The sequence below is a fragment of the Ammospiza caudacuta genome, chromosome 2 (assembly GCF_027887145.1).
Source record: "Ammospiza caudacuta isolate bAmmCau1 chromosome 2, bAmmCau1.pri, whole genome shotgun sequence".
In the NCBI taxonomy this organism is placed as follows: domain Eukaryota; kingdom Metazoa; phylum Chordata; class Aves; order Passeriformes; family Passerellidae; genus Ammospiza; species Ammospiza caudacuta.
In genome coordinates this window covers 50,533,505-50,557,737 of record NC_080594.1, presented here as the reverse complement: position 1 = coordinate 50,557,737, position 24,233 = coordinate 50,533,505, and the positions used below count along the sequence as shown (strand labels likewise).

At 41.3% G+C, this 24,233-nt stretch overlaps 1 protein-coding gene across 1 annotated transcript in view; it reads left to right on the top strand.

Annotated features, from left to right (window-relative positions):
• Positions 1-24,233, top strand: part of ATP8A2 (ATPase phospholipid transporting 8A2) — a 277,870-nt gene that overhangs the window by 236,541 nt on the left and 17,096 nt on the right. The window contains exons 33-34 of the mRNA XM_058824803.1: positions 6,419-6,507; positions 12,338-12,442. Of these exons, the coding sequence (XP_058680786.1) occupies positions 6,419-6,507; positions 12,338-12,442 (194 nt within the window). The remainder of the gene's footprint in view (positions 1-6,418; positions 6,508-12,337; positions 12,443-24,233) is intronic.

The window sequence follows — 24,233 nt, the reverse complement described above, 5'->3', positions numbered from 1 at the left end:
TAGATTTCTTACTCTAGGCTCCCATGTGTCTTCAAGTATGACTGGCAAAATTAAGAGAAAAGGGTAAAATATTTGAGTGAGGTATCTGATTTTTTTTCTCCTTTTCTCCTTCTGCTATTCTCAAGGGGATGTGTTGGTATGAGCAGAGACTGGGAGAGGGAGGAAATAGTTTTGAGACTGGACCAGTGTGTCATTGTGTTAAATGCAGCCAGCCAGTGAGGTCATTGTTTTCATCTGAGTCATTTTGGAGTGAAAATTCTTACATTATGGAAAACATTGCACATCTTTATTTCAGATATGGAAATATCCAGCCAGCCTTTCAGTGGCAGAGCTCTGCTGATTTCATCTGAGGTACTCCTGACTCCCAGTGGTGTAAGCAGGAGGGGAAATCAAATTCTTCTGCCTCATTTCTTAACACTTTGCCACTAACCCAAACGGCTTATTCTTTAGGTACTTTTCCAGCCTAGGTATTTGTTCAAGAGGGAGCTAGTAAATCTGTTGATTGCACCTGTCAGCCCTGAATCTACAGATCTGTCCAGCCTGGAGCTGGCTGCAGTTATGTTGCAGGGAAAAGTTCTTAAGCACCAACTCAGGTTGAGACTAGACTGTGTTTGTGTGCACAGGGAAAATACTCGAGACTGTATTCTTGGATATTGGTTCTGTTTCATACTTGAGCTCCAGTAGGCTCATTCTCCATGTAATGTGATTTAATTGGGGGACTTGGGCAATCTGCCCAGCTCTGCAGTCAGTTTGTATGACCATGAGCTAGCCCTGTCATCTCTCTGCACTTACATTTTAATGTATGTGATCTCTAAGGTCTAGGGTCTGATGTTTGTAGCACCTTGAGGGTTTTGTATAATACAGGAATTTTAAAACTATCTCTGTATTTTCTATAGTGTTAACAGCATGGGGTGGAGATAATGACCATTCCACACAAGCTATAATAGAAATAGTAGGAGGTTTTGATTTAATGTAACAAAGCTTTTTTATCATTTAAGTGTGAGAAAGCCATTGCTAGCTGATGCCTTGAGAATAATTTATGAAAAATGTGTTGGTTTATGACACAGTATCTACCAGTTGTTACATGGCATGGACTGCTTAGAGTGTTAGTTTGTGGCAAGTCTTGCGTCTTCTTAAGACCTCTTCGGTCATTTGATTGCTAAAGAATTAATACTTCTATCCATTTGAGGTAAAACTTCCAGGCCTTTTGAAAGAAAACTACCCAGTGCTAGCACTGAAACATTCAGGCTTAGGAGGACCCAAAATGTGCAGACTGTGCATAATGCAGTTCTCTAAAGGAAAACGGGTGGGTAATAGTCTACAAACTATAAATATATATTTGCTGAGGTGCTTGCTCAATGATATTGTTCATAATATGCAATAGGATTTTTTTATGCATGGAATCTGTTTCTCTTCCTACTGAAGTTAGGGACCAAATTTACTTGTGAGAAGCATTTTAAAAATTAGAAAAAAAAGAGAAAATAACAAAACTGCAGTAAAGATGTCAAAGTTGGGACATCACTAAAAGTGCAACAATTTCAAGATTGAGGCAGAAGGTGTTTTACTTTCTACTGAATCTATTTCCTAGACATTTAAAGCAGTATTTGAATTAGTCCTATTGAGTCTGTAGAGCAGAAGAAAGGCCATCTTTTGCAGGAATCTGAGAGTTTTCAGAGCGTTGCTGCAGTGTGTCTTGGTGCTAATGCTTGAACTTCTCGAAGAGAGTAATATGTTTGTCCATACCTCGTGCCTTCAGATGGGGCACTGGAAATTAAGTGAAGCAGGACTGTTTGCCCAAGCTAGCAGCACCAGTGGGAAAATGTCTGTGCCTGAGGGCTCAGGAATGGCACCTCAGGTCGATGGGTGGGGGCAGGCTTTGAAGACACTGCCCTCAGTGACTGAAAAGTGACTGACATGCTTCCGTGTGAATTGCCTAACATGGGATAGGAGCAGAGTGACCAACTGGGCTTCCCCTGCCCCAGCTCTAGCCCTTCTGACGTGGTGTGCTCAAACCAAGCCACTGGTCTAGAACTGCTGGAGGGGAGGCACTGGCAGACAGGTCCACCTGGTGCATCTCAGTTGCTGCCTCCAGCTGTGTCGGTGCAGCTGGGCATTCACTGCTTCCTGCTTTGGCTGCCCAGGCAGAGCAGGTGGAGCAGCAGGGCCCAGCTCCCAGAGCTGCACTTGCAGCTCCAGCCACTGGTGTCATCAGTGTCTGCCAAGTCCAGATCAAGAGTACCTCAGTGATGACAGTATTTCTTGTCCCCCACAATAATCATGTGGCCATCCTCTCCCTCACTCCTCCTTTCCCAAGTGCTGCCAAAGGCAGTGCCATGTTCTCATCAACATTTGACTACTGGGGACCCAGTGATGTGCCAAGTGCAGGTTGCACTTGAATCCCTAGTGCACAAAACTGGAATTGAATGAGTATGAAACTGCAGTTGAGTGACTTATCGGGTCCTTATCCATGTCTCATGGAGAGAGCTCCAGGCACACTTCCAGGAATAATTTTTTTTTGTGCTGGAAACATAAAGCCAGCTGTTTCCATCATGATCTTATACTTCTACTGTCCATTTTTTGTCGAAGTTAAGATATGTAGATATATGAGGAAATTAAATTTAAAAAAACTTTCGTTATTCAAAATAGGAATTTTAATTTTGTCTCTTTTTTTCTTGAGTGATAGGATTGAGATCCTTGCTTGCTTTGTCTGAATCATTTACTGGTCCCCAGCTGTCTAACCATGCTGTGATAAGAATACCAGAACAGTGTGTATATTGACTTCCCATCCCTGGGCACTTTTGGCCTTTTTCTCCTTGGAAGTTGTTGAAAATAGTGACACTACCTATTGGTAAAACAGTACAACAAGGAATGATGCTTATGAACATACTAAGAATAGTAAAATGGAGAAGAGAGCTTAAAATGTACTCCAGATTGTATTGCAATTTAAGGTGTTTTTTTTAAACAATCTAGTCTCCATATGCTTGTGCATAACATGTCCTTGAGTTAAAATAAGCAAAGAAAAACAAAAACTCCAACCAACAAATGTAAAACCACCTTAACCTATGGTTTCTAAAATAATAGTACAAAGACAATCTTCCTGGTCATTCTGTGCTGGTTGGTCTGTTATCAGTGCTATTACTTCTTTTAATGTTTTTAAAATGAAAAAAAAAGAAATTTTCCACCCTTAAAAATGCTATTTAGAAGATGTTAAAGGCATTGGGACTTAAATTATTTCCTCCTCAGTTGCGAAATAACTGGAGCTAACTTCTTTTTCTTTCTTTTCTTGTTCCCATTCTTTATTTTTAACAAATGTTATCAATTCTCTAAAAAAAATGCTTTGTCTGTGGCAGATTAATCAGTGTTTGAAAGGCAGTTACTGGTGGCTGCAGTTTAAGTTGCAGTGTTCTCAGAAGGAGGACTTGCATTAGTCTCAAGTGGTTTTGGGGGTGCATTATGATTAATGGTCTCTGGCAATTCACCTTGGGTGTGATAGTCACTAATGTTTACATCAGTAGACAGAACAAAAATGACTTAGTTACATATCATGGGGCCTCTGTGATGACAGAGATGGTCAATATTTAGAATTTGTTTAAAAAACAACCTATTTCTACTCCTGCTTTGTGTGATGATCTTGACAAAAAGAGAATTGTAGTGGTTTCTATTTGGAATCTCTGCTTTTTTTTATCTTGGGGTGATAACTGATAGCTGAAGAGTGTTATTCACAGGAACTGGGTATAGAAATGCCATGTTTCACTGAAATGTATTGCATTACTGTCTTCACTGTTGTCATGACTGGCTGAGCAACTGGAATGGAGCACAGCAACAGCTGGGAAGCATGAGGAAAGCTTTGTAGGGATAAATAGGTGCTCTTATTGCAGCTTCCGTTCATAACCCAGCTCTCTGTCCTACGAGTTCGGGACTAACCTAAAAGTGCTGTCTATGGATGTCCCCAGAGCACATTGGGTGATTTGCTGTGAATGTTCTGCTGAGGAGCTCCCATCCTGTGAGAAGAGGGTAACCCTATGAGGGAGGAGACTGTGCTCAGAGGCAGAACTGTGCATGCAAGACAGACCAGACTGTTGTGAAGCACAGCAGTCCTGTAAGTCCAAGAGGAAACTAGAGATGAGCAGGAAAGAAACCTTCCAGATGAGCTGAGGAATGGAGTAAAACTTTGATGAGGACTGCGTGGGAAAAGCCTTCCTAGTAGTAAAATGAGTGTCTGACAGGGTTCCAATGAGATGAATAGTTTTACTATTATGGTGAAGTTTTTGGACAGAATAATACTTGAGTAAAATACATAATTGCAAGGAAAAAAGTATTTGGCTTTGAGGTTTTTACCAACATGCCACATGTCCAAATTCATAGCCATTGAATGAGATGTCAGCATTTGTAACAAAAATAATAGCATTTTAACTTCTATTGTACACACATTCAGAATGTTCTGCACTGTGAAAGTGTGTCAAGTTGCTTTCGGCTAGAAAAACAAGAAGTGGAATGTAAAATATTTCAATTAAAAATATCAGAAAATGCATATAGAATACTGTGTCACTTTTTTAGCCTTTATTAGCATAGACAGAGCAGGGATGGTGAATGGAAATGCTGATGTGATTCTGTGACTCCTAACACTTGCAGGGTCATGGCCAAAGAAAAGCAAAGCATGAGGATAAATCTTATTATGTTTTACCACTGTTATTACAGTTCAACTTCTTGGCTACCAATAAAGTTATTAATTCCCTCTTATTCCTGTACATCCTTTTCCTTAAACAAGCATAGATCAAAACTGTCTGTGTACTTCTGGCATTCTCATGTGAATGTGGGCATGAGGGCTCCCAAATAATGGAGAGCTGATTCTGTGACTGGAATGTGTTTGCTTACTGTCTGTGTGGGTGGCAAAGTGTCCATGAACGTTTTAGCACAGTCTAGCTTGCTCTTGGTTTCAGTACAAGATCAGTACACTGATGGGTCAGTCCAGCAGTGACATGTAGGATTTAACATTTAAAGGTGAAAACCACTTGTGGATGTACTCACTACTGGGCAACCCAAGGGCAAGTTGCTGCTAAATATGACTGAGTTGTTAGATGAACAACTCTAGACAGAGAATGACACTGAGAGAAGGTGCTGGATGCTACTGGTGCACATCCTGTCAGAGCTCTGTGATGGCTTCTCTCAGTTTAAGAGCTTTACTGGAGTGAGTGGTGGAAGTCTACTGTTGTGAGCAATAATTCTCATCTTAGGAGGTGTATAACTACAAATTTTGTCTTCAGTGTATTCAAAGGATAAGGAGGTATTTCATGTAGTTCCATTCCCTCGGTAGCTCAGCTGTGTCATTACCTGTACCATGGCCTGACACTTCAGCACTACAGTGCTTGTGTGAGACAAAGCTGAGCCAGCCAAACCTGTGTTACACTGCTGATATATCAGTAGGTGCCTGTGTGTGGCATAAAAACTACTGAGAAGATTTTGGAAAAGAGAGCAGTGTCCATAACTGAGGAGAACAAAATCTGTCTAGACACTGGAAATGCTGTTGAAACCTTTCAGCCTCTATTTCAGTTTTGTGGTGCACACAAGTAGTTACAGGGGGGAAAAAGTCCTTTCTAATGTGTAGCACAACTTAACAATGCTTATGGGAAATATGTGTATTCCATGGAAGGGGTGATGAGGTAGTCTCAAACTTTAATCACTATTAATTTATCTGCAAAAGGTTCTAGTGATCTAAAGTAGCATTTCTGTAAATAGTGCTATATTTCAACTTCATTCCATAACTATTTGTGTATGCTGGAATATGCAGGGTTTCCAAATGTCTTCGTTTTCAAATCCCACCAAGCTTTTTCTTCAAGCATTACAACAATGAGAAAAACGCGAATATAAACTTTGAGTTCTTTGTTTGTAAAAAAGCCATTTGTGGGACGGGAGTGAATCTTTCCCACCCTGGGTTTCAGGCAGCAGTAGCCTGAGCAGGAAGTGCTGTATTTAAATGGAATATGACTGAAACATTTTAGTGAGAAATGTATTTTTTTTTCATGTCAATTTGATGCTGCTCAGAGATTTAGGACAGTAGATGGAAAGAGAGTAAGCAAAGGGTACAAAAAATAGTCAAAAGTGCAAGCAGAATATACTTAGAGTGCTCTTCTCCATAACTAAAAAAGTGTCTGCCTGGATCCACAATTTAATATCGTTGGAGGATTTGGTCAAAATGCATAATTTTTTCAGAAATGTTTAAGAAATTTGATGTCATAAAGAATTATTGAAAAATGCCGTCACTGTTTGTTAATTATTACCTCACCATTCAATTTCAACACCCAGACCATGGATGCAGTACTAGTTTGATGCCATCACTCCACCTTTTTGCTTGTAAACAACCACTTAACATGTAACAGCTTGAAAACACTCATGAGTTATTTGTTTGTTTTCTTGACAGGCTGGAATGGTGTTAAGATGTGGATACTTCTGGTTTGGCTTGTTTCTTGTGCCCACTGCGTGCCTTGTTAAAGACGTGGCATGGACAGCGTAAGTCCCAAACCAGTCCTCTTGGTGTTGTAGGAATTATTCTCTATGCACATGTTGTCCAGTCCAGTATTTTTCTGTGAAGAACTCTGAAGTCTCTCAGTGATTGCAAAATGGTGGTACTTATTTGGAAGGGAAAAAAGGTGGAGTGAGTGATTCCTCACCTGCCATGGCACCCAGCAATGTGAGAGAATGAATGGCTGGGGGAGGGAATCTGGAGGAGGTGGCCTTGTCTGAGTACGTCACTTTAGGATTACTTGTGTTGTCTATGCTTCAGTTAAAGGCAAATTTAAATTGAATGTCTGAGATTTCTTGAAAATGGAGCAAATAATTTGTTGAATCTGACTAAGGTTAGGTAGAAAGTAGAAATGTGGCACTCTTAATCCATAGCCAGGAAGCACTCAGCTCTTTGTCAGCTGCTTTTTAGGTTCTCCTTCAGCAACTGGGTCTTTGAAGACTGAACTGGGAGAAGAGCAATACTCTGCTGTTTATGTTTGAAGTGAAATCTTAATGGTACCTTTACTGCCCAGAGAGGAGGAACAAACTGGTGAAATACAAGCCTGTGTACTTCCCTTCTCTCAAAATTTTGGGGTTTCAAAGCATTGCAGAAGGCAAACAATTTCAAGAACTTGGATTTAAAGGGAAGCAATTTACCGTCTCTGCCATTGCAATTTGAAATACAGAAGTAATAATTTTAATTTAGAATTTGTGGCCTTTTGTTCAGCTGACTTTTGTTCTATGCACCAAACCTTCCATCTTTTCCCTTGGAAGGCTGTGTTACAATTAAGAAGGTTTTTTTACATGGATACATAATAACTTTGTGCAAGGGGGACCCCGGACATTACAACTCTGGGGCAAAAAGGCAGAATCCTGCCTGGAATGAAGAGGAAATACAGGTTAGCTTGTAACTTGTCAGAAAGGCTCACAGTGAAAGCATCATGACACATTTGCTCCCAGAATGGGAGTTGGTCAGTCAGGGAAGATTGTTGGAATCATACAACCATATAGGTTGGAAAAGATCTGTGGGATCATTGAGTCCAGCTGTAAAACTAACACTGCCAAGTCCACCAGTTTGCTTTACAGAAACATGCAGAAAATACTAAAAAAAACAAAGTTTCCCAAGCATAGGCACATTTCAAACACCTTCATGAAAGGTAAGTCATATGCACAGATCAGAAAATCTGGTTTTATTTCATACGGGGTTGATAGCACAGTGAAATTAAACTGGTAGTAGGCAAATCAGCCACTCAGTAAGTACTTCTTAAATTTTGTCCCTCAGCTTAATTTTCACAAGCTAGACTGCTCAAATTAAATCTAGATATTGTAATGTGAAATTTCAACTATGATTTAGTAGTCCAGCACATCAGAGGTTTGGGTTTGTTTTTTTTTTTTTTTTTTTGCACTCACTAAACTTCTGCAATTGCAAATGATTTTAAAATTCTAAAACTGAGGCCAAAATGTTTAAATTTGTTTAAATGTTTAATATTTTACTGTGTCTGTGACCTGCTTGTTAAAACTCTGAAAAAAAAATCTTTAGCTTTTTTAATGTTTTCATGGTAGTTGAGTGTCCTGAAGTTGTCCTCTTTTCTTATCAGTTCTTGGCAAAAATGACTCATGAATTGTTAAACAGGCTAGACCATGGCAGGCTCATCCTCAGCTATTAGTCATTTCAAACTCTGTTACTGACTGAGCCTGTTCTTTAATATTTCTTAAAGAAATCTCAGCAACATAATCCTTTTAGTCATTCAAACTGACAATGTATAGAGACTATGAAGCTCTCAAGACAAACATGTGTGATTGATAGGCCAGATATTTTCCCAACAGATTTTAAACAGGAGCCTCCTAACAATATTAAGCTAAAAATCTCTTCTCTAACCAGGATTTTTTTTTTCTTTTTTTAAACTAAGCCATCACTGAAAAATTAACATCATTAACATTTTAACTAGGATAAATGAAATGACACAGCTATCAGTACTGCCATATGGAAGGAGTAAAGGTCTGTTTCCTTTCCAAGAGGCTTGCCATTTAAAACTGGAGCCTAAGGCCTCTGGAAATCAGCTGGCACATTTCCACAGCAGTGGTTACACCACATTGCTCTCTGTAATTCAGCAGAATATGGTTTTGGCTATAAAATTCCAGCAACTCTGACTGCTCATGGTCATGGAATTTATCCCTTTCGGTTTCTTTTGGACATGAAGCACATGTCCACAGACAGAACATCCATATGACCCAAAAGGTACATGTCTAATTTCAGTACAAAATACTGCCAGAAAGCCATAAACACAGTACAGAGTTTTAGTCTGGAACAAGGTTGATTGGAAAGTCTGTTTCAGACACATACAAATCTTTTGCTTATAAACTGCTGTGCTGCATCTACTATCAAAATTTCTAATGCTGGAAGCAAGAACGTGTTTCCATTGTTACACAGGCTTCAGTTGTCAACACATCACTTACCTCCCATGTTCTCTGTGGCTCCAGGCTTTTTTATTTTCTTTTTCTTTTTTTTTTCCCTTTTAAATGAATCAAGGAAATGTGAAAAACTCTTTATAAAGAGAAGGAAGCTTATTATTAATTCTCGGTTGCAATACGTTAACTTTGGTCCACTACCCTGAATTCAGTGCCTAGGTTTGCCTTGTGAAAATCCTAGTTGTGCCACCATTGCAATGAACAGAGCTTTGTAAGGTGAGTGCTCCCTCACAGCTGGCACATGTCACTTGAATACATGTCACTGGCTCTAGGAAATCTTGGAATAGCTCAAGAGGTATGTGGGAATCATAAAAACACAGCATGTATTCCAGCAATATCAGGGAAGAGTGCAAGAATTTATTCCTCATTGGTATCTCGGGGCTTATTTTACAGTGAAAAATTTCCTGAGCCTTCAAATCATTACCAAAAATTTAATGAACTTTTTTTTTTTTTTTTACCACGGGGAAGAAGCAGTTTGCACTTGCCAGTTCTGCAGTGTAAGTAAGAGAAGAAGATACAAGGAGCTCTTCCCATCTTTGCATATACTTGCAGTCCCTGAAATACAAGACTCATAAAGTGGTACTGAGGATCATAAGCCAGAGTAGAGATAGTGCCATGCTTGAGAAATATTTATGCATGTCACCATGCTTCTCCCTGGCTGATTCTGGCCTCCTGAACCCCCTAAATATCCTAGGCCAGTGAAATGATGCTCTTCCCTGGCTTTGAAGGGGAAGGGCTACACAAAATACAAAAATGGCCTTTTGCCTGTTCTTGCAGTCCCTGATCTTAAAATCCCAGCATGTGAGGGAAAGGTGAGTTTGTCTTTATGTAATGCATCAAATTTTAGCTGAGCAGTAACAGCAAACACAAAATCTCACTGTTCACTGGGGACTGATTGTGCATCCAGGGTCACTTGTGGAGTACTAACCTAAAAGCTCAGAATCCTACCTGTATTTCTGTGAATCAAAAGTTTGTAAAGTGCTGTAGGGAAAAAGTCATGAAGTAGTATCCAGTCCTGTTGCCAGCAGTCTGTGGAATATTTGCAGTTGATTTTGATAGGAGCAAACCCAGACTCTGAGGCAATTGTAATACCATATTTCACTTTTTGGGGTTTTTTTTTGAAGGAACATGTGGATAGGTTCCTCAGGCCTTTTTCATATTCTTATATTTATTGATAATACTTGATTCCTGACCATTCCATGGGTGCTCGTGCTTCCAAGTGAAGGAGTGACTCAATGCATAGCAACTACCAGCCCCAGAAGAGCCCATGTGTTTCATCATTTCACACTACTTACAAAACATTTCATTATTCCCAATTTCAGGCCAACAGTATTTCTTCCATGTTGTATCATATCAGTGTCATGCCTCCTGGTGCTGTGCTGCACGAACTGGACTTGTTGATCAGGATCCATTCTGTCAAATTTTGAATTCAGTATTCACTCTAAGGGAAAAGAAGAACTTATCTTATGGGTTATGGCAAGATAAACATGGAACTTTGGAAGAGATTGAATAACATGAATAACATTTCTATGTTCTTGTTGGTGGGGAAAAACTGATTGTGAAGGATTTGAAAAATTCTAAACATGCTCAGTCTTGAAGTTTGCAGTAGGGATGACCTCTTTAAAAGGGAAGAGATGAAGGTCAAAATTTCAATGTATTTATTTAAAGTAAAGACTGTGATAGTGAATTCAACTGAAAAGCTTATAAAAATTAATAGCCTCAAAGCTTTCTCATTTTAATAGCTATACTTTCCCTTCCTCAAAGAGGAGACAAGTCTAATCATTGGCCTAACTAGTTATAGCAACTTGAATCTAATTAATTTCTGTGCAGCTGTTGGTAATCTCACATTGCAGAAGCATTATGCATTTTAAAAATACCTTTGCTACTCATTTCTTTTGACACGATATGTTGGTGTTACAAATCATACAATATACCATTTCAACAATATACCATTTGTTTGTTTCAACAATATACCATTCTAAGTACATCCTGATAATCTTTACCTTCATATTTTGCTGTGCTTCATCTTCTGTTTGTTGTTTTTTTTTTCTCTTAACTGCAGATGTGTTTTGAAAGTTGTTTTCATTTTAGCTTCTCATTTTTAGGTATTTGGAGCATAATTCAGCAACACAAAGACCAGAGAACTTAGATATCCTAGTATCAGTATCAAGGCACTGTCATTATAAACAGTGCCAGCAAACATTTTGTGGTCTTTGTTTCTTATTCCCTGTGGAAGGAGCAATAGTATGATACTTTTTAAAAATAAATGCATCTTCATTATTTTTAATTACATATACACCTGTTGTTATTTTTCTGTTAGAGGGAGTTTTAACACTGTTTGATATCATTGGCTAAAGATTTTAATGTCTGCATGTTTTATAAAACTTGTAAAGAAATTTTTGCCACCTTTGAGCTGAAGAATATTAATTTAATGCTATGAAGCAAGTAGTGTCTCAGCCAACTTGGCTCCATCTTGTTTGTAGGCTTATTGTGCAGTCACATGCAAATCAATATATTCTCATGGGACACTTGTCCTCCTTTAACTGGCACAAAAGAGGAAGCTGATCAAAAACTGCCCATGTGAGAAAGATCCCTGCATTTTGTGTTCTTGCTTTGTACAGGTCAAGAAAGAAAAAGGGGACTCGATTGTCTCCTCTATGTCAATGTAATTTAGGTATAATAGCCCTGGAGCAGTAGGTGAACCTGGGGTGGGGGGAAAGGTCCAAGTCTCTTCATGCGGGACTCTAGATTGCACTCTAAACTTTGATTGCATGTGTGGTGCATGGATTACTCTTTGAATCCTCAAGCTGAAAATGTAGGAGGACACAGCCAGTCTTGTCACTGTCAGTTTGGAAGTTCATTGAGGAGAGAAGTGCCTTTCCAGTCACAGAAGACTGATAAATGAAAATCAAGGGGCTTGAATGGCAATTATTAGCTGAGACTCTGCTCTGGTTTTCAGAGCGGTGCCACGCGTAGCTCAAAAGACAGAGTGGATTCATGTTTTACTGCCATGAATATTCAATGAATCCCAGCTCTTTTGTCTGAGTACCCGGGTCCTGAGCAGTCCCACGGCAGCAGGGTCAGGTCTCTGTGGTCCCATAGCATTGCTGCTTGGCTAGGTTTTGAGTGCTGTGTTGAAGTGGCTGAGCTCTCTTTAATTTGAAGTCATCCTGATTTGTCATTTCGTATGTATTTTTCCCCAGGTATTGTGAACACGAACTAACATGCATACACTGTACTTTATTTCCCAAATCCTTCAAGGGAGAGCCCTATGCCTCTCACCTGAGAGGTAAAACTGGGGGTTTGTAGCAAAACAATATTCATGTGGCTTTTTTGTTTTGTTTTTTGTCCTTTCCTTGTGGTATAGGGCGAAGCATACCTACCGTAAAACGTTGCTGGAGCAAGTTAAGGAGTTGGAAACAAAGACAAGAGAACTGGGAAAAGCCATGCTTCGTGATAGTAATGGAAAGAGGCAAGTCTATGCTAAATGTTTAAACCAGACCCTTCTTTTCCTCTCCCCTCCCTATTTCTTATTCACTATTAAAATCTGATTGTAGACAGGCTAATAAGGCTTCTTCTCCTGTATTATTTATTTATTGCTGTTCCCTTTCATATGTGTCTGTTCCCCTCACAGAAACCAGCCCTTCCATTGTCATTTCTCCTGCATTATTGCTGTGAGGGTCTGTTGGAAACTGCTGCTCAGTCTCCTGCATGGTAACATGTAGTGCTCTTACCTGGCCCCTGAGGCAGGCTGGTTTTCAAAGCACTTTGTTATGTCATCAAAAAAAACAAAACAAAAAGATTACCATGTCAGGAGAGGGAACTGTCAGCAGCGCAGGATATTACGACTGTAGCTAAACGGAGAACTGGCTTAATCCATTGTGCCCTACTACTTTGTTCAGTTTCACCTTAAGAGGTTTTTTTTATGCTTTTGCTTTTTTCACTACAGCTTGCAGGTCTCTTGCCTTCAGGGTTCTCAGTTTCTCGTTGTGCCTCTCCCTTATAACCACACCATATGGACTTGAATATATTGCTATTATTGAACCTTTCATTGTACACAGAGAGTATGTGTTGTGTGGGAACTTTTGTCTCTTCTGAAAGAAGCAAAAGAAAATCATGGTGAGGCTTTTGCATCCAACAATTTCATTTACCATCTCAGAATGTGGTTCTGCATCAGCTGGTCGGAAAAGCTCCCCAAGTTCAAAAAGGTTTTAGAACTAACTCTTCTGTTCCTTACACAATGTGGCACCACATGACTTGCTAAGAAACTACATGATCATTAAACCAGATTTTAGCAAACCTTATAAACTAGCAAACTGAGTGGAATGGGGCTTTTAAAAGATTTTGTTCTTCTGGGGCAGGGTCATCCTTTGAGCCTTTGATGTCTATTCTAAGGTAAACTAATTGCCATATTTTAGCTGCTGCTAAGACAAGCAGATAGTAGATTTTTTTCAACTGAATTTGTGTGTTAATAAGGACTGGTTTTAGGGAAAATTATCAGGCAGTGATTTACTGAGATTATGGTAAACTGAAAAGCTTTTAAAAAAGCTTGTGTGAACTTTAATGTGTTTATAAGATGTCCTTAGGGACCAGAGTTTGCTTCTCTGAGGCCAAGACAAAGTAAACACAGTGTTATTGATTAAGATCACTTCAAAACACTTGGTATCTTCAGTTTTTGAGTAATTTTTCTGCTGCGACTCTTGGATCCAGCAAAACAGAGTTTATAAATTCTGCTCACTAGCAAAAGTCACAAACTGCACATCAAATTATTTAAGAAGAGAAAACAAACTTTGTAACAACAAAGGCAACCTTCTATGCCACAGTTATAACCAACAAAGATGCTTAATATCAGGCATTTAATTAAATAATGGGCCTTGTTCTTAGAAGGCTGAGCAATCATTTTGAAGTCAGTTGAAGGCAAAGCACTTAGTACCAAAATCAGGTCAGTCTCCCCAGACAAGAAAGGTGTAACGTGGTGTTGTGAAGTGCTGACTGATAGTGTGATTAGATGCCAGGTAAGTGGATACCACACCAGCGGAAAACTGATTGTTCCCAGGCACATAGCTCTGGTATGAGCTCAGTGAGTTGCCTGGGTGTTGCTGTGGCTCCTATCCGTGCACTTAAGTGAGGTTATACTGATGCTGGTTCGAAGCATTTGTGTTTTCCTGCCAGTATTTAATGCCTGTTATTGACAGTCAGAGAGGAGCATGAGTCAGTTTTGTGCCTGGTGCATCCCTGGGTTGCAGGGTGGGTTGAATTGCTGTTAACAGTGAGAGAGAGACAGTCAGCATTTGATCTGTTTATGTGTGCATGTCTGTGTCTCCAAGAGCTTGATGGGTTTCTTCTCTGTTTACACACTGTCCTGACTTTCTGTAAATTTCATGGCCATGTTGTAATTCATTCATACACTCCATGTTTTCATAGCCTTTTACTTTATTGCATTCTCACTGCAAACTCTTTCATCTGCATTCCTCCTCCATATAGCTTCACTTCATTCTCGAAACGCTTGCATGGAGATGATGTAAGGAATCCCTTCTGGCCCTCCTTCCCATTTTCCCTCCCCCCTTCTTTCCATGCATTTGTTTGTTCTCATTCCTAATTGCTCCCAGATTTTCTGGGTGGTCCATCTGTGAACTAGATAATGGTAGAGTGCCTCTGCCTGCTTGGAGCTGGTGTGCTGTGCTTGTGTTGTGGCCTCCCCACTCCCCTTCAGAGTTGTTCTGTCTTTTATCTCTTTTGTTTGTCTCATGGCTCTTTCACACCTGCTAGAAATCGTGAGCTTGTCCAAAGGGAAGGATGAGGGTGGGAAAGAAATAGAGTGGGAGCTTTCTTCAGTTAGACTCTCTGGTTCATGTTCCTTATTTTTAAAATATTTCCTTGAAGCTGGTGGAAACGTGCTAAGGTGCATGCTCTGCTCTCCCCTCCTGCCCACAGCCCCGTTGCTCTTGGGGTATTTCTGGCAATGTGACACTGTGCAGGAAGGGAGAGTAACAGGACTCTCCTCATTTCTTATAGAAAATAGAGAGCTGTGTAAAAACTGCATGAGTCCATCTGTCACCTCAGTCCTTGGCTGGAAGTGCTCCTGAGAACATGCCCATTAGGTGCTGGTTTGTTCAGGCAGCTGTGGAAGATAAGCTGGCTGTCATCGGGGTCCATTTTCCTGGCCTCCATGGAGGACACTGGTTTTGTTCAATGTTTTTCACAAACAAACAACAAAAAAGCTCACACCCAATTATAGATAAGAGCAGGATTTAGGGAGCTAATTGTTTTTCTCATTTCCTAGATCTTAGACAAAAAATGAGGTGCAAGATCTGAGTGTTCAGAACTAGTCTGCTAAACAAAAAGCAGTTTGCAAAGCCTGGAAAGCAGTGAGTGCCTCTAGACTTGCACAAGAGGATGCCAACAGTTTGCTGTGACTCAGCTGAATCGTTGTTAAATGTGGGCAGATATCACCTGGGTCCTTGCTGTGCTTTGGGAAGGAGTTCTGGGTCAGCTGTGTGTGCCACTTGATACCTATATATTCATATCCTGTCTCAGAGGATCTTCACCCTGACAGCTGTTCTTGCTAGGCACATTCTTCTGGGGTAATAACAAATGTCTTCACTAGTGCTCTTCACTAGTTATATCTTTCTGAATCTTAGACCCTTTGAACAGTTTCTAAAATTGAATTTGCTTGTATTGCTCTAAAAAAGCAGGTGCACAGTTTTTCCCTGCTGTGGCTGGGAATGAACAGCAAGGCAAGTGGTTGATGAGGAACTGGTTTGGTCTGTGCAGGGCAGAGTGTCAGCACCCTGGGCACTACAGCTGGGTCCCAGAAACCTTGCAAACAGCATTAGAGTGATGCTTGGAGATTATAGCAAGTGTATAATCTTGAGCTTTAACAGGTCATGCTCTTATTCCTTTATATGTCTCATCTGGACAGCTGAAAACTTAAGTTTGGTAGGGGCTGGGATGATGACGAAGTAAGATAATTCCAAAAGCAGGGCATTAATCAGGGTGAACATGTATTTAGAAAAGTGGAAACTCCAGAAATAGCTTGAGAAGCAGGAGAGTGTGCAGTGAGGGGCTATGGTGGATCCCATGCCATGCGTGCCTACCTGTGGAAGATGAGGACCCACACTTGCCTTCCCCAGCCTGGGCACTTGGCAGTGCTGGGCTGGACTTCAGCCCAGCTGTGACATGAGCACGCCTTGGTTAGGAAGGGAGAGGGGCTCCCTGGCACTCTCATGTAACAAAAGGCAGGATTTAACACTAAATTTTCATGAATTTGGAGAGGTGAGAGGGGCAGGTCATGAGCCAAAGCAAACATGGACATGAGGAGACACCTGCCCAGCAGATTTAATCATGCTAACGTGTAAAGATTTACACAAAGAAAACAAACAAGGTTTGTGTTCAAAAGCAGCATTGAGTTCAGCAGCAGAGATTTCTGTCTTTAAATAAGTTTACAACTTAAATCTTGGCTCGTAAAGGGCCAAACCTTCAAGTCCTCGTTCATTTTTCACTCCATCTACCCTCTCATTGAAGTCAGCAAGAGTTCAGGTGGAGTAAAGCCTGATTAGGCACCAAAGCAAACTTTGCTTTGGAAACCCATGTCACTTTATTGCTCCACTGGCCAACTAATGGAGAGTGAGCAAAGCTGTGCAGCACCCTCTTTGCGACAGTAGATTTCCTGTTCCAGAGGGTTTCTCTGTCTTGGAATTGCCAGAGAGCTCCCTTTGAAAGTGGCTTTTTGGTTGTTTTTCTGTCCTGTTATGAATTGGTTGGTGGGCAGGATTAGATTGTTTGATACTGAAGAACAATGTGGCTTTCATGATTTGTACACTTTACGAGGAGCTGAAGGACCTCTCTGGGCTGTTGCAGAAAAGTGCCCGCATCGCTCAAGTGTTGGGAAGAATTTCTTCTAATGAGTCAGAAATCTGGGAGGCAGAGTCTTGCCTTGGACAAAAGTGAAGGGAAGCGACTACAGACCTAGCAAGGTATAGCTGCAGTGTGTGTTTGCACAGCATTTTTCTGTATGCCCCTGTACTTTGGCTGCTCTCAGACACCCACTGGTGATGGCTGTGGTGCCGCTTTCATCTCCATATCATAAAACAAATACTGTTTTTTCCAGTGCACCTAAAACAGCAGCTCCCCACAGTCTCTCCATTGTCTGTTTTCAACAAGGAGACATTCTGGTGTAGATTCTCTTTCATTTTAGTACTTCTCACCAAATCTAACCCAGTTTCTTTGCTGAAAAGTTCATGACCAGCTCTCGCCCTGAGAGCAAGTTGTATTTTCTATCTTGGCCTTGATTTTATTTGGTGTGGGAGGGCAGGTGCCTGTCTCATTTCAATAGCTGTGTAACATGGCAGGTAATCAATGAGCTGACACAGGCATCCTTGGAGATTTCCCTGCTCCACAGGTCCCTGGGGAGGAGCAAGAGGGCAGCATGGGAAACTTGCCTTGGGCTTGTGGCTGTGCAGAAAACTGAGTGGCAGAGGCTCAGCTTCTCACTGGCAGAGGCAGAAATGGTAAAACAGACCTAACTTTTAAGAAATACATGAATGAGGTGAGGACCTGATCTCCTGGCTCCTGAGGAAGAGGCAAGCTTTTTCATTAGGATCAAGAGGAGTGAGGCTTGGGCTCATTGTATTTCAAAGTACTCTGTACTGATGCACCCCAAGTTACATCTACTGGAATAGGGAGACCATGCCATTGAGGCCCCTTTGCATCAGCAGGTGCAGTGAATCTTACTTGAATCAAGCTCAGTCTTGTGCTTTCAGCTGGTTAAATAGCATGGGATGTTTGGAGCCAAATTCTTGTTTCATGAAATGTGTTGACTTCGATGTATTTACTCAGGATGTGCATGACTGTGATCTGAATCCAGCCCATACACTGCAGCTGAACATAAAATGAGGTTGAAGAGGGGAGAGGTGTATTTTGGGTTTTGAGGTCTCAGCATAGCATCCTCTTTATCAATTTTTCCAGATGTTCTTCACACCATTTCTGGAAGGAAAGGTGCAATTTCTCCACTAGCATACACAAGAAAGTGACTGGCATATTTATGATTTTTCCTTTCAGGTTTTCTAGTAAAAAGATATTAGACTCCTTTTACTAGAAAAAAGCACATAAAATTATATCAGTAGGGTTTTTTTAAAAAATTCTTTGATTCCATATGGTAAACATTCATGTATGGAAGGTGGAAAAAGCATAATTTTCTTTTATTCCACGCTTGTCCTTTTCTCTCTCCCTTCTGTCCCATATCAGTAAGGAATCATCACATTATTTCCTAATTTAATATGTACAATTTATTTCTGACATTTCTAACCCCTATGTGTGAGGCACTTGACATTACCAGGTTTGATTCCACTTTGGGGAGGCTGTGGGGCAGAGGTGGGGAGGGGCAGAGGACAGAAAGGGATTCATAACCTGGCCAGAGGTCTGAAGGGGGATTTACCATGTTCCCACTGGCACTGGGGACCCAAGTGCCTGCTTGCTAGTGCAAACCTGTTAGAGTTGACATTCCCCTTCTCCAGTGCAATTAATTATTTGCCATCCTGGTTGTAGCTATCATGTAACCTTGAGGGAAATCCACTGCACAAATAGGGTTAAAACCTGGTGACCCGGAGAAGGATTTACAGCTGTGATCAAATCTGCTATCAAAGTCAAAGTTGATGGAGGTACAGTATTAGAACAAAGACCAGAATGAAGTTGTAAATTGAAAAGAAAGATTAGGAAAAAGGAACATTACAAGATGAGAGTTAAAACTGATTAAGGGGCCAATCTCTCTGATGCCTAATCCTGACTTACTGGGTTGGGCACTGAGGATCTCCGCAGGGGAGGGAGGAAGAAATCTTCCCTCCAGGCTGCACAGCAGGAGAACTGCTCCATAACAACTGTTCCAGCCTAATGGCTTCAGCAGTCTGCCTGGACCCTGACTCCTCTGCTGCCTAACCCAGTCTCTGAAGAGAGGCAGGACAGTCTGCATTCTCCTCACTGATTTGCAGTAAAGAATAAAGTGCCAAGTTAAGCGTAGCAAGAACAAGAAAACACAAGTTATATTAGGTGTTAAATATTTAGTGGATAATTACAAAATACTTAAAAGCTTAAAGAAAAGCAATTTGGGTTGGATTTTTTTTTTTTTTCAGTTCAACCAATTGTCCTGGGCTGTGCTCTGAATTGTGTTCATGAAACTTTCAAGGTTCATTTTTTGTTGTTGCCTTGAACTGTTCTTTAGCTTTTCTGTAAAGAAAAGCAAAAAAAAAAAAAAAAAAAAGCTGATTGGAGGAGTTTAAGGAGTTTAGAGTTTTTGAAGACAGAAGTAATCTTAACTTCAGTAAAAGTATGTAAGTGAACTTCTAGTATACCAGTAAGTTTAGATTTTTTTAAAAATCCACACACAAAAACCCCAAACCAGAAAAAATCTGTACACAGAGACCAAGCACAGAAGACTTCACCCTCCAAGGTGACTACTTCTGAAAAAAATGAGTGAGTAGGAAAAGAATGTTATAATTGCAACTGTATTGCCACCTTATCTGTATAGGATATGACCAAGCACCCAGTAGAGTAAGTGCAAAGTGAGGCACTTAGGGACAAGAAGTCAACAGCACTGATACCAAAAGAAGGGTAGCTAAAAAGCAGCAAACCACATTTAGCCTTTTCTGCTTCTCAGACGTTTAAATTGGGTCAGTTCCCTTGTTTTGGGAAGGCTGAGGGCAAAACTGGACAGCTTCAAGTTTTGATTTAAGTTAGTTGACTTTAGGACATCTGACAGTGATGTCTGCCTTCCACCCCCCAAAGAAATGCATACACACGTGCTTAGTGTTTGCAGTGCTTGGAAATGAGAGGTACTTTAAGCAGAGAGAGACCTCCACTATTTTCTTGGGATTGCTGCATTTCAGAGAGGCATGTGATGTTCAGCGCTGATATTTTTAGACTGTATTTTTTAAAAGTGCTTGGTCTTTTTACAGTGGGCTCACCCTGACTGGACATAAGGTGCCTATCAAACCTGCACTGTTATTCCATCTTGGTGCTGGCTGGCTTTGGCTCTGTAGGATGTGGGAGAAGCTTATGGCAGCTTCTCCTAGAAGCCACCCCAGTAGCCTCCCACTACCAAAACCTTGCTATGCAAACCCAATATCATTCTAAGTAGTATTTGAGAGAAGTTTAGGAATAACAGTCTCAAAAATGAAGGTGAGAATGGATTGTCCCAGTGATTTTAGGAATCAAAGAAGGATCTGACTTTTCTACCTTAAGACATTGTTATTGAAAAAAAGAAAATGTAAATCATCTTCGCTTATCATGAAAAGGAAAAGCTTTGTCCTGCTTTTAGCCACATGACTTTAAGGACCAACTTGAAGGGGTTTCTGTGGATTTAGAGTGAAGAATTTGACCACAGAACTCTATATATGTACTGCAAATGGGGGCTGACTGAAGCTCGCAGCATGTCCTGGCCTCCATCTGCTGCTGCAGGGTGGTTCTGCCATGGGTACAGTCTGGTGTGGCAACGCAGGCAGACCTGTGAGCGCCTGCCCTGAGCGCTGCTGCTGCACGCTGGCTGCAGGTGCTCCTCCATGCAGACCTCTGGGACACAGAGGGAGAGCTGCTGTTTGGCTGGAGTAGCCTGCTGCCAAGCCAAGTCGCAGCCTGGACTAGCAGTGTTTCTTCAGGGCTTTGGTGAGGGCCATGCATCCTTGGGTTCCTGTTGATGAGGCTGCTAGGCTGCCTTAACAGTTTCCCAAACCACTCATTGCCAGCCGTGGTCATACTGCCCATCTTTGCCCCAGCTGCTCCTCTGGATCAGCTCCACTGTTTGGATCCATGTCATGTGTGAGCTGACAGAAGTGGGGTGATGTGGGGAGCACTGTCAGGTCACTGACTGGTGGGGGCAGGAGCTGCTTTAGCCATCAGTCACCACCAGGACATCCATGGGGCTGCTGCTGAAGGTATAGAACACTCTTTTAATCATTTCACATCCAAGCAGCATAAAAAACTTGCAGCTGCATGTGGGCTGAGCTCAATACCCCATGTTCTCATGGACTGGAGAGCTGGCTGCTCTCAATATGCTCCAAGTCAGCCTTGCAGGGCCACACATCCAGATACATTTGATGCTTATCAGGCATTTTGGCTGAATAATGTCAAATACAATTTATAAAGAGGGAAGGTTGCTCTGTGGCTTTCACATGTGCTTTGGAAGTACCTGGAGGGGAGCTTGTTGCACTAAGAAGTCCTGGAAGTGCTATGCCGTGGCAGAGGGTAAGAGCTCAGCTTCTCTGGAAAGCTGGCTGTTGCTGAGCCCTCAGCAAGGACTTGGTGCTCCTTAAATCCTGGCTGGCTGCTGCAGGAGTCATCTCTGACAGGTAACTTCTGGCACCTCCCATCCTGCTAGTGGCATAGGCAGCACTTCTGTCTTTGTTCCTCTGTGGTTTTTACCTGGTGACCCTTTGGTGTCCTAGTGGTGGGTTTTTATTAATGGCGTGCTGAGTATTTACAGTAAAATGCAAAAGAAGCATGGTTTGGGATGTCTATTTCAGCTGGATCCAGAGTGATTAAGGAGCAGTGTTTGTAGATGCTGACTCTGCAAAGAAAATGCTGGGGGTTTTTTTGTTTATTTTTACTGTTTATATGCCTCAGACACTTTGTTGTGAAATGCTCCAGAGATTTCCTTTGATTACATTGCTGCTTCATTATCAGTAATGCCTGTTTGCCTTTTAAATTAAAAGGACCTCCTACTCTGACCTCAGAGTAAAACATTCCTGCAATCAAATGTAGATAACAAAAAATAACATCTCTTCTTTGTGGATGAGAGAGGGAAGCCAGCAGAAGCCCCTCATTGCCCCTTTGGCAGTTGTGTAGGAGGGTGAATCCTCTCTATGATGTCAGTGCAGCCAGAGCATGGAGACACAGTTGCTCTCTGAGCCAGCTGGGCCTTTCTTCCCCAGCCCTGGGATATTCTGGGTGTTTGAGCATAGAGTTTTGCTGAGCCCTCAGCTTAGTGTGACTTGCATTTGTGATTATTTGCATGCTTAAATTTTGAATTCCTGGTCCGAAATAATGTTGTTTTTAATGTTCTCCTTATGCTGAGCCTATGCTAGTTATGTCTCTGCCCACTGTATAACTTCTAACAATTCTAAACTAAAAAAACCCCCGTTAAACCAAGGCCTGGGGTGGTTCTGAGGGGATGCCCTCATCCAGCAAGGACTATCTGAGGAAGAACAGTAGTTTCCTCTGGCCAGTTACAGAGGTGTGGCCATAGCCTCTGCCTGGTGTACAGTTCTTGCTCTATGTCTGCCAGCACTGTGATCGATGCTGTAAGCCTTTAAGCAGTGTTATGTTGTGTGAAAGGTGAGAGATGGAACTTGGGAATAAATCCTCAGGAATACATGCCATGTCCTAGCAGCCAGAGAGGGATCTGCAAGGCCTCTCTGCCAGGTGTACTTGGGGAGAAGCCATTGTGCTTGAACCTCTGATTCTTCTTCAGAAGACACATAAGGGAGTTTGAGAGCCAAGAGACTGAAATGAAAATGAACAGTCTGCTTGTAAAGGATTTGGTGATTAGAATTGATCAAAGCTGGAGAGGTCTGCTTCAGACCTTTCTTCTTGCTCTTTTTATTTTATGTTGATGTGATTTTCAGTGACAGAAACATGTCAGCAAGAAACGGCAAACTTTTTTTTGTAAGTTATTGTTTGAAATGTATGGAAGAGATCAAGTATTATGTTTTAATTCTAAAATTTAAAAAGAGAGAGAAGAGTACCCTCTTTTCCTCTCAAAATTCAATACACAGGCCAAGATGACAAGGACAGAAACTTGGTAGTCTTTTACCTTCTGTTTAGCCACATGGGATATTTTACTAAAACTTCTCCCCTCCCTCATTCTTTCAGGTCCCTGCTGTCACAGTGAGAGGGCAACACCTTGCAAGATGTTTCCTCCAACAGGAGAATAATGCAGGCCAACCAGAGTTTCTCAGGCTATCTTTAGCAGAGTGTGTGCCACTGGAAGCAAAGAGACTGAACAAGGGTTTACCTGCTGTTTCTTTTGAAAATCCTTATGGGTAGGAGGGAGGCTGTGGAGTTAAGGACAGAACTTCAGCCTAAGCCTTGGAGGTTTAGATTTTCTGGTTTAAACTAAGCTGAACAATTATTTATCTGTGGCTGTTTGCTGCAGCTCCACTGTGGGGTGGAAGAACCAGTGATGCTGCACCTGCAGGCAGTGTAGTGAGGGCTTTGTAGGTGTTCAGATGATAGGGCAAACAGCTGCAGCTTTCTTGTCCTCTGGGCTTACCCATGGACCCTGAGTCTCTTGCACTGGAGAGCCAAGGTTCTGCCCTGAGTTCCTGGCATGTTTTTAGCACGGGGTGGGCAGCTGGCAAATGTGTTTTTGTGCTTCAGTTGTGTCATCTCTAGCAGCCCTGGTAAGGCTCCACTAGGCACCCTAGTTCTTCCTTCTGGAAAGGGGAAAGGCAGAAACAAACCAAATATTCTAATGTCTGTATCTGACTGAATTCTTCATAATCCAGAAGGACAGTGAATTAAAACCAGTGGCAACTGAGTGTATTTGTCTATTTGGTGTGCTTCTGCTCTATATCTCCTCTGGCAAATCGTAACAAAACACAAACAAGAATTCAGTTTTTGTAAGAAAAGGAGGGCTCTGAATTTCTATTTTTTCTTTTTTAACTGGGATATGCATGTGTTTTCAAAGGGAAGATCCAATTTTAAGAGACACCTGCATCCACTTTAACCTTCCGGTCTTTGTGATCCCAGCTTTTGCCACCAGTCAATTAATGGACTCAGGAGGACATTCTGGGTCAAACTATACCAAATACCCCAAATCCTCATTAACGCTAATTAGTGCTCAGTAGATTAATTGGTGGTGAAGCTCATCTTTTTTTAATTACTTGAGCAAATGAGACAGCAGGACCTTGTGGTCAGCTTTGAATTATTCTGTTTGTTTTGATGCATCTCATTTGAATGTGTAAAGCCAGATGTTTGTTGCCTGGATTTAAGAGCTGTTTGCTTTTGTGAGGGATAAGAAGAAGAGAATACAAAAATAAAATTAAGCTCTCCATTGACACCTTAGAGCAATTTAGATAGGAAGATGGAAGAGTCGTTTTATTCATGGAATTGAAAGCACTGTTATGAAGTAACATGTTGCCTTTAGTTTACCTTTTGATTTGTCATTCACTTAATGAATTTGTGTGATGTTGCTAGCACAGAATTCTAGGCAGGCAGAAGTCATCTTGACTCTCTTATGAAGCCATCACAAAGGTATTCCTGGCCTGAGGTAT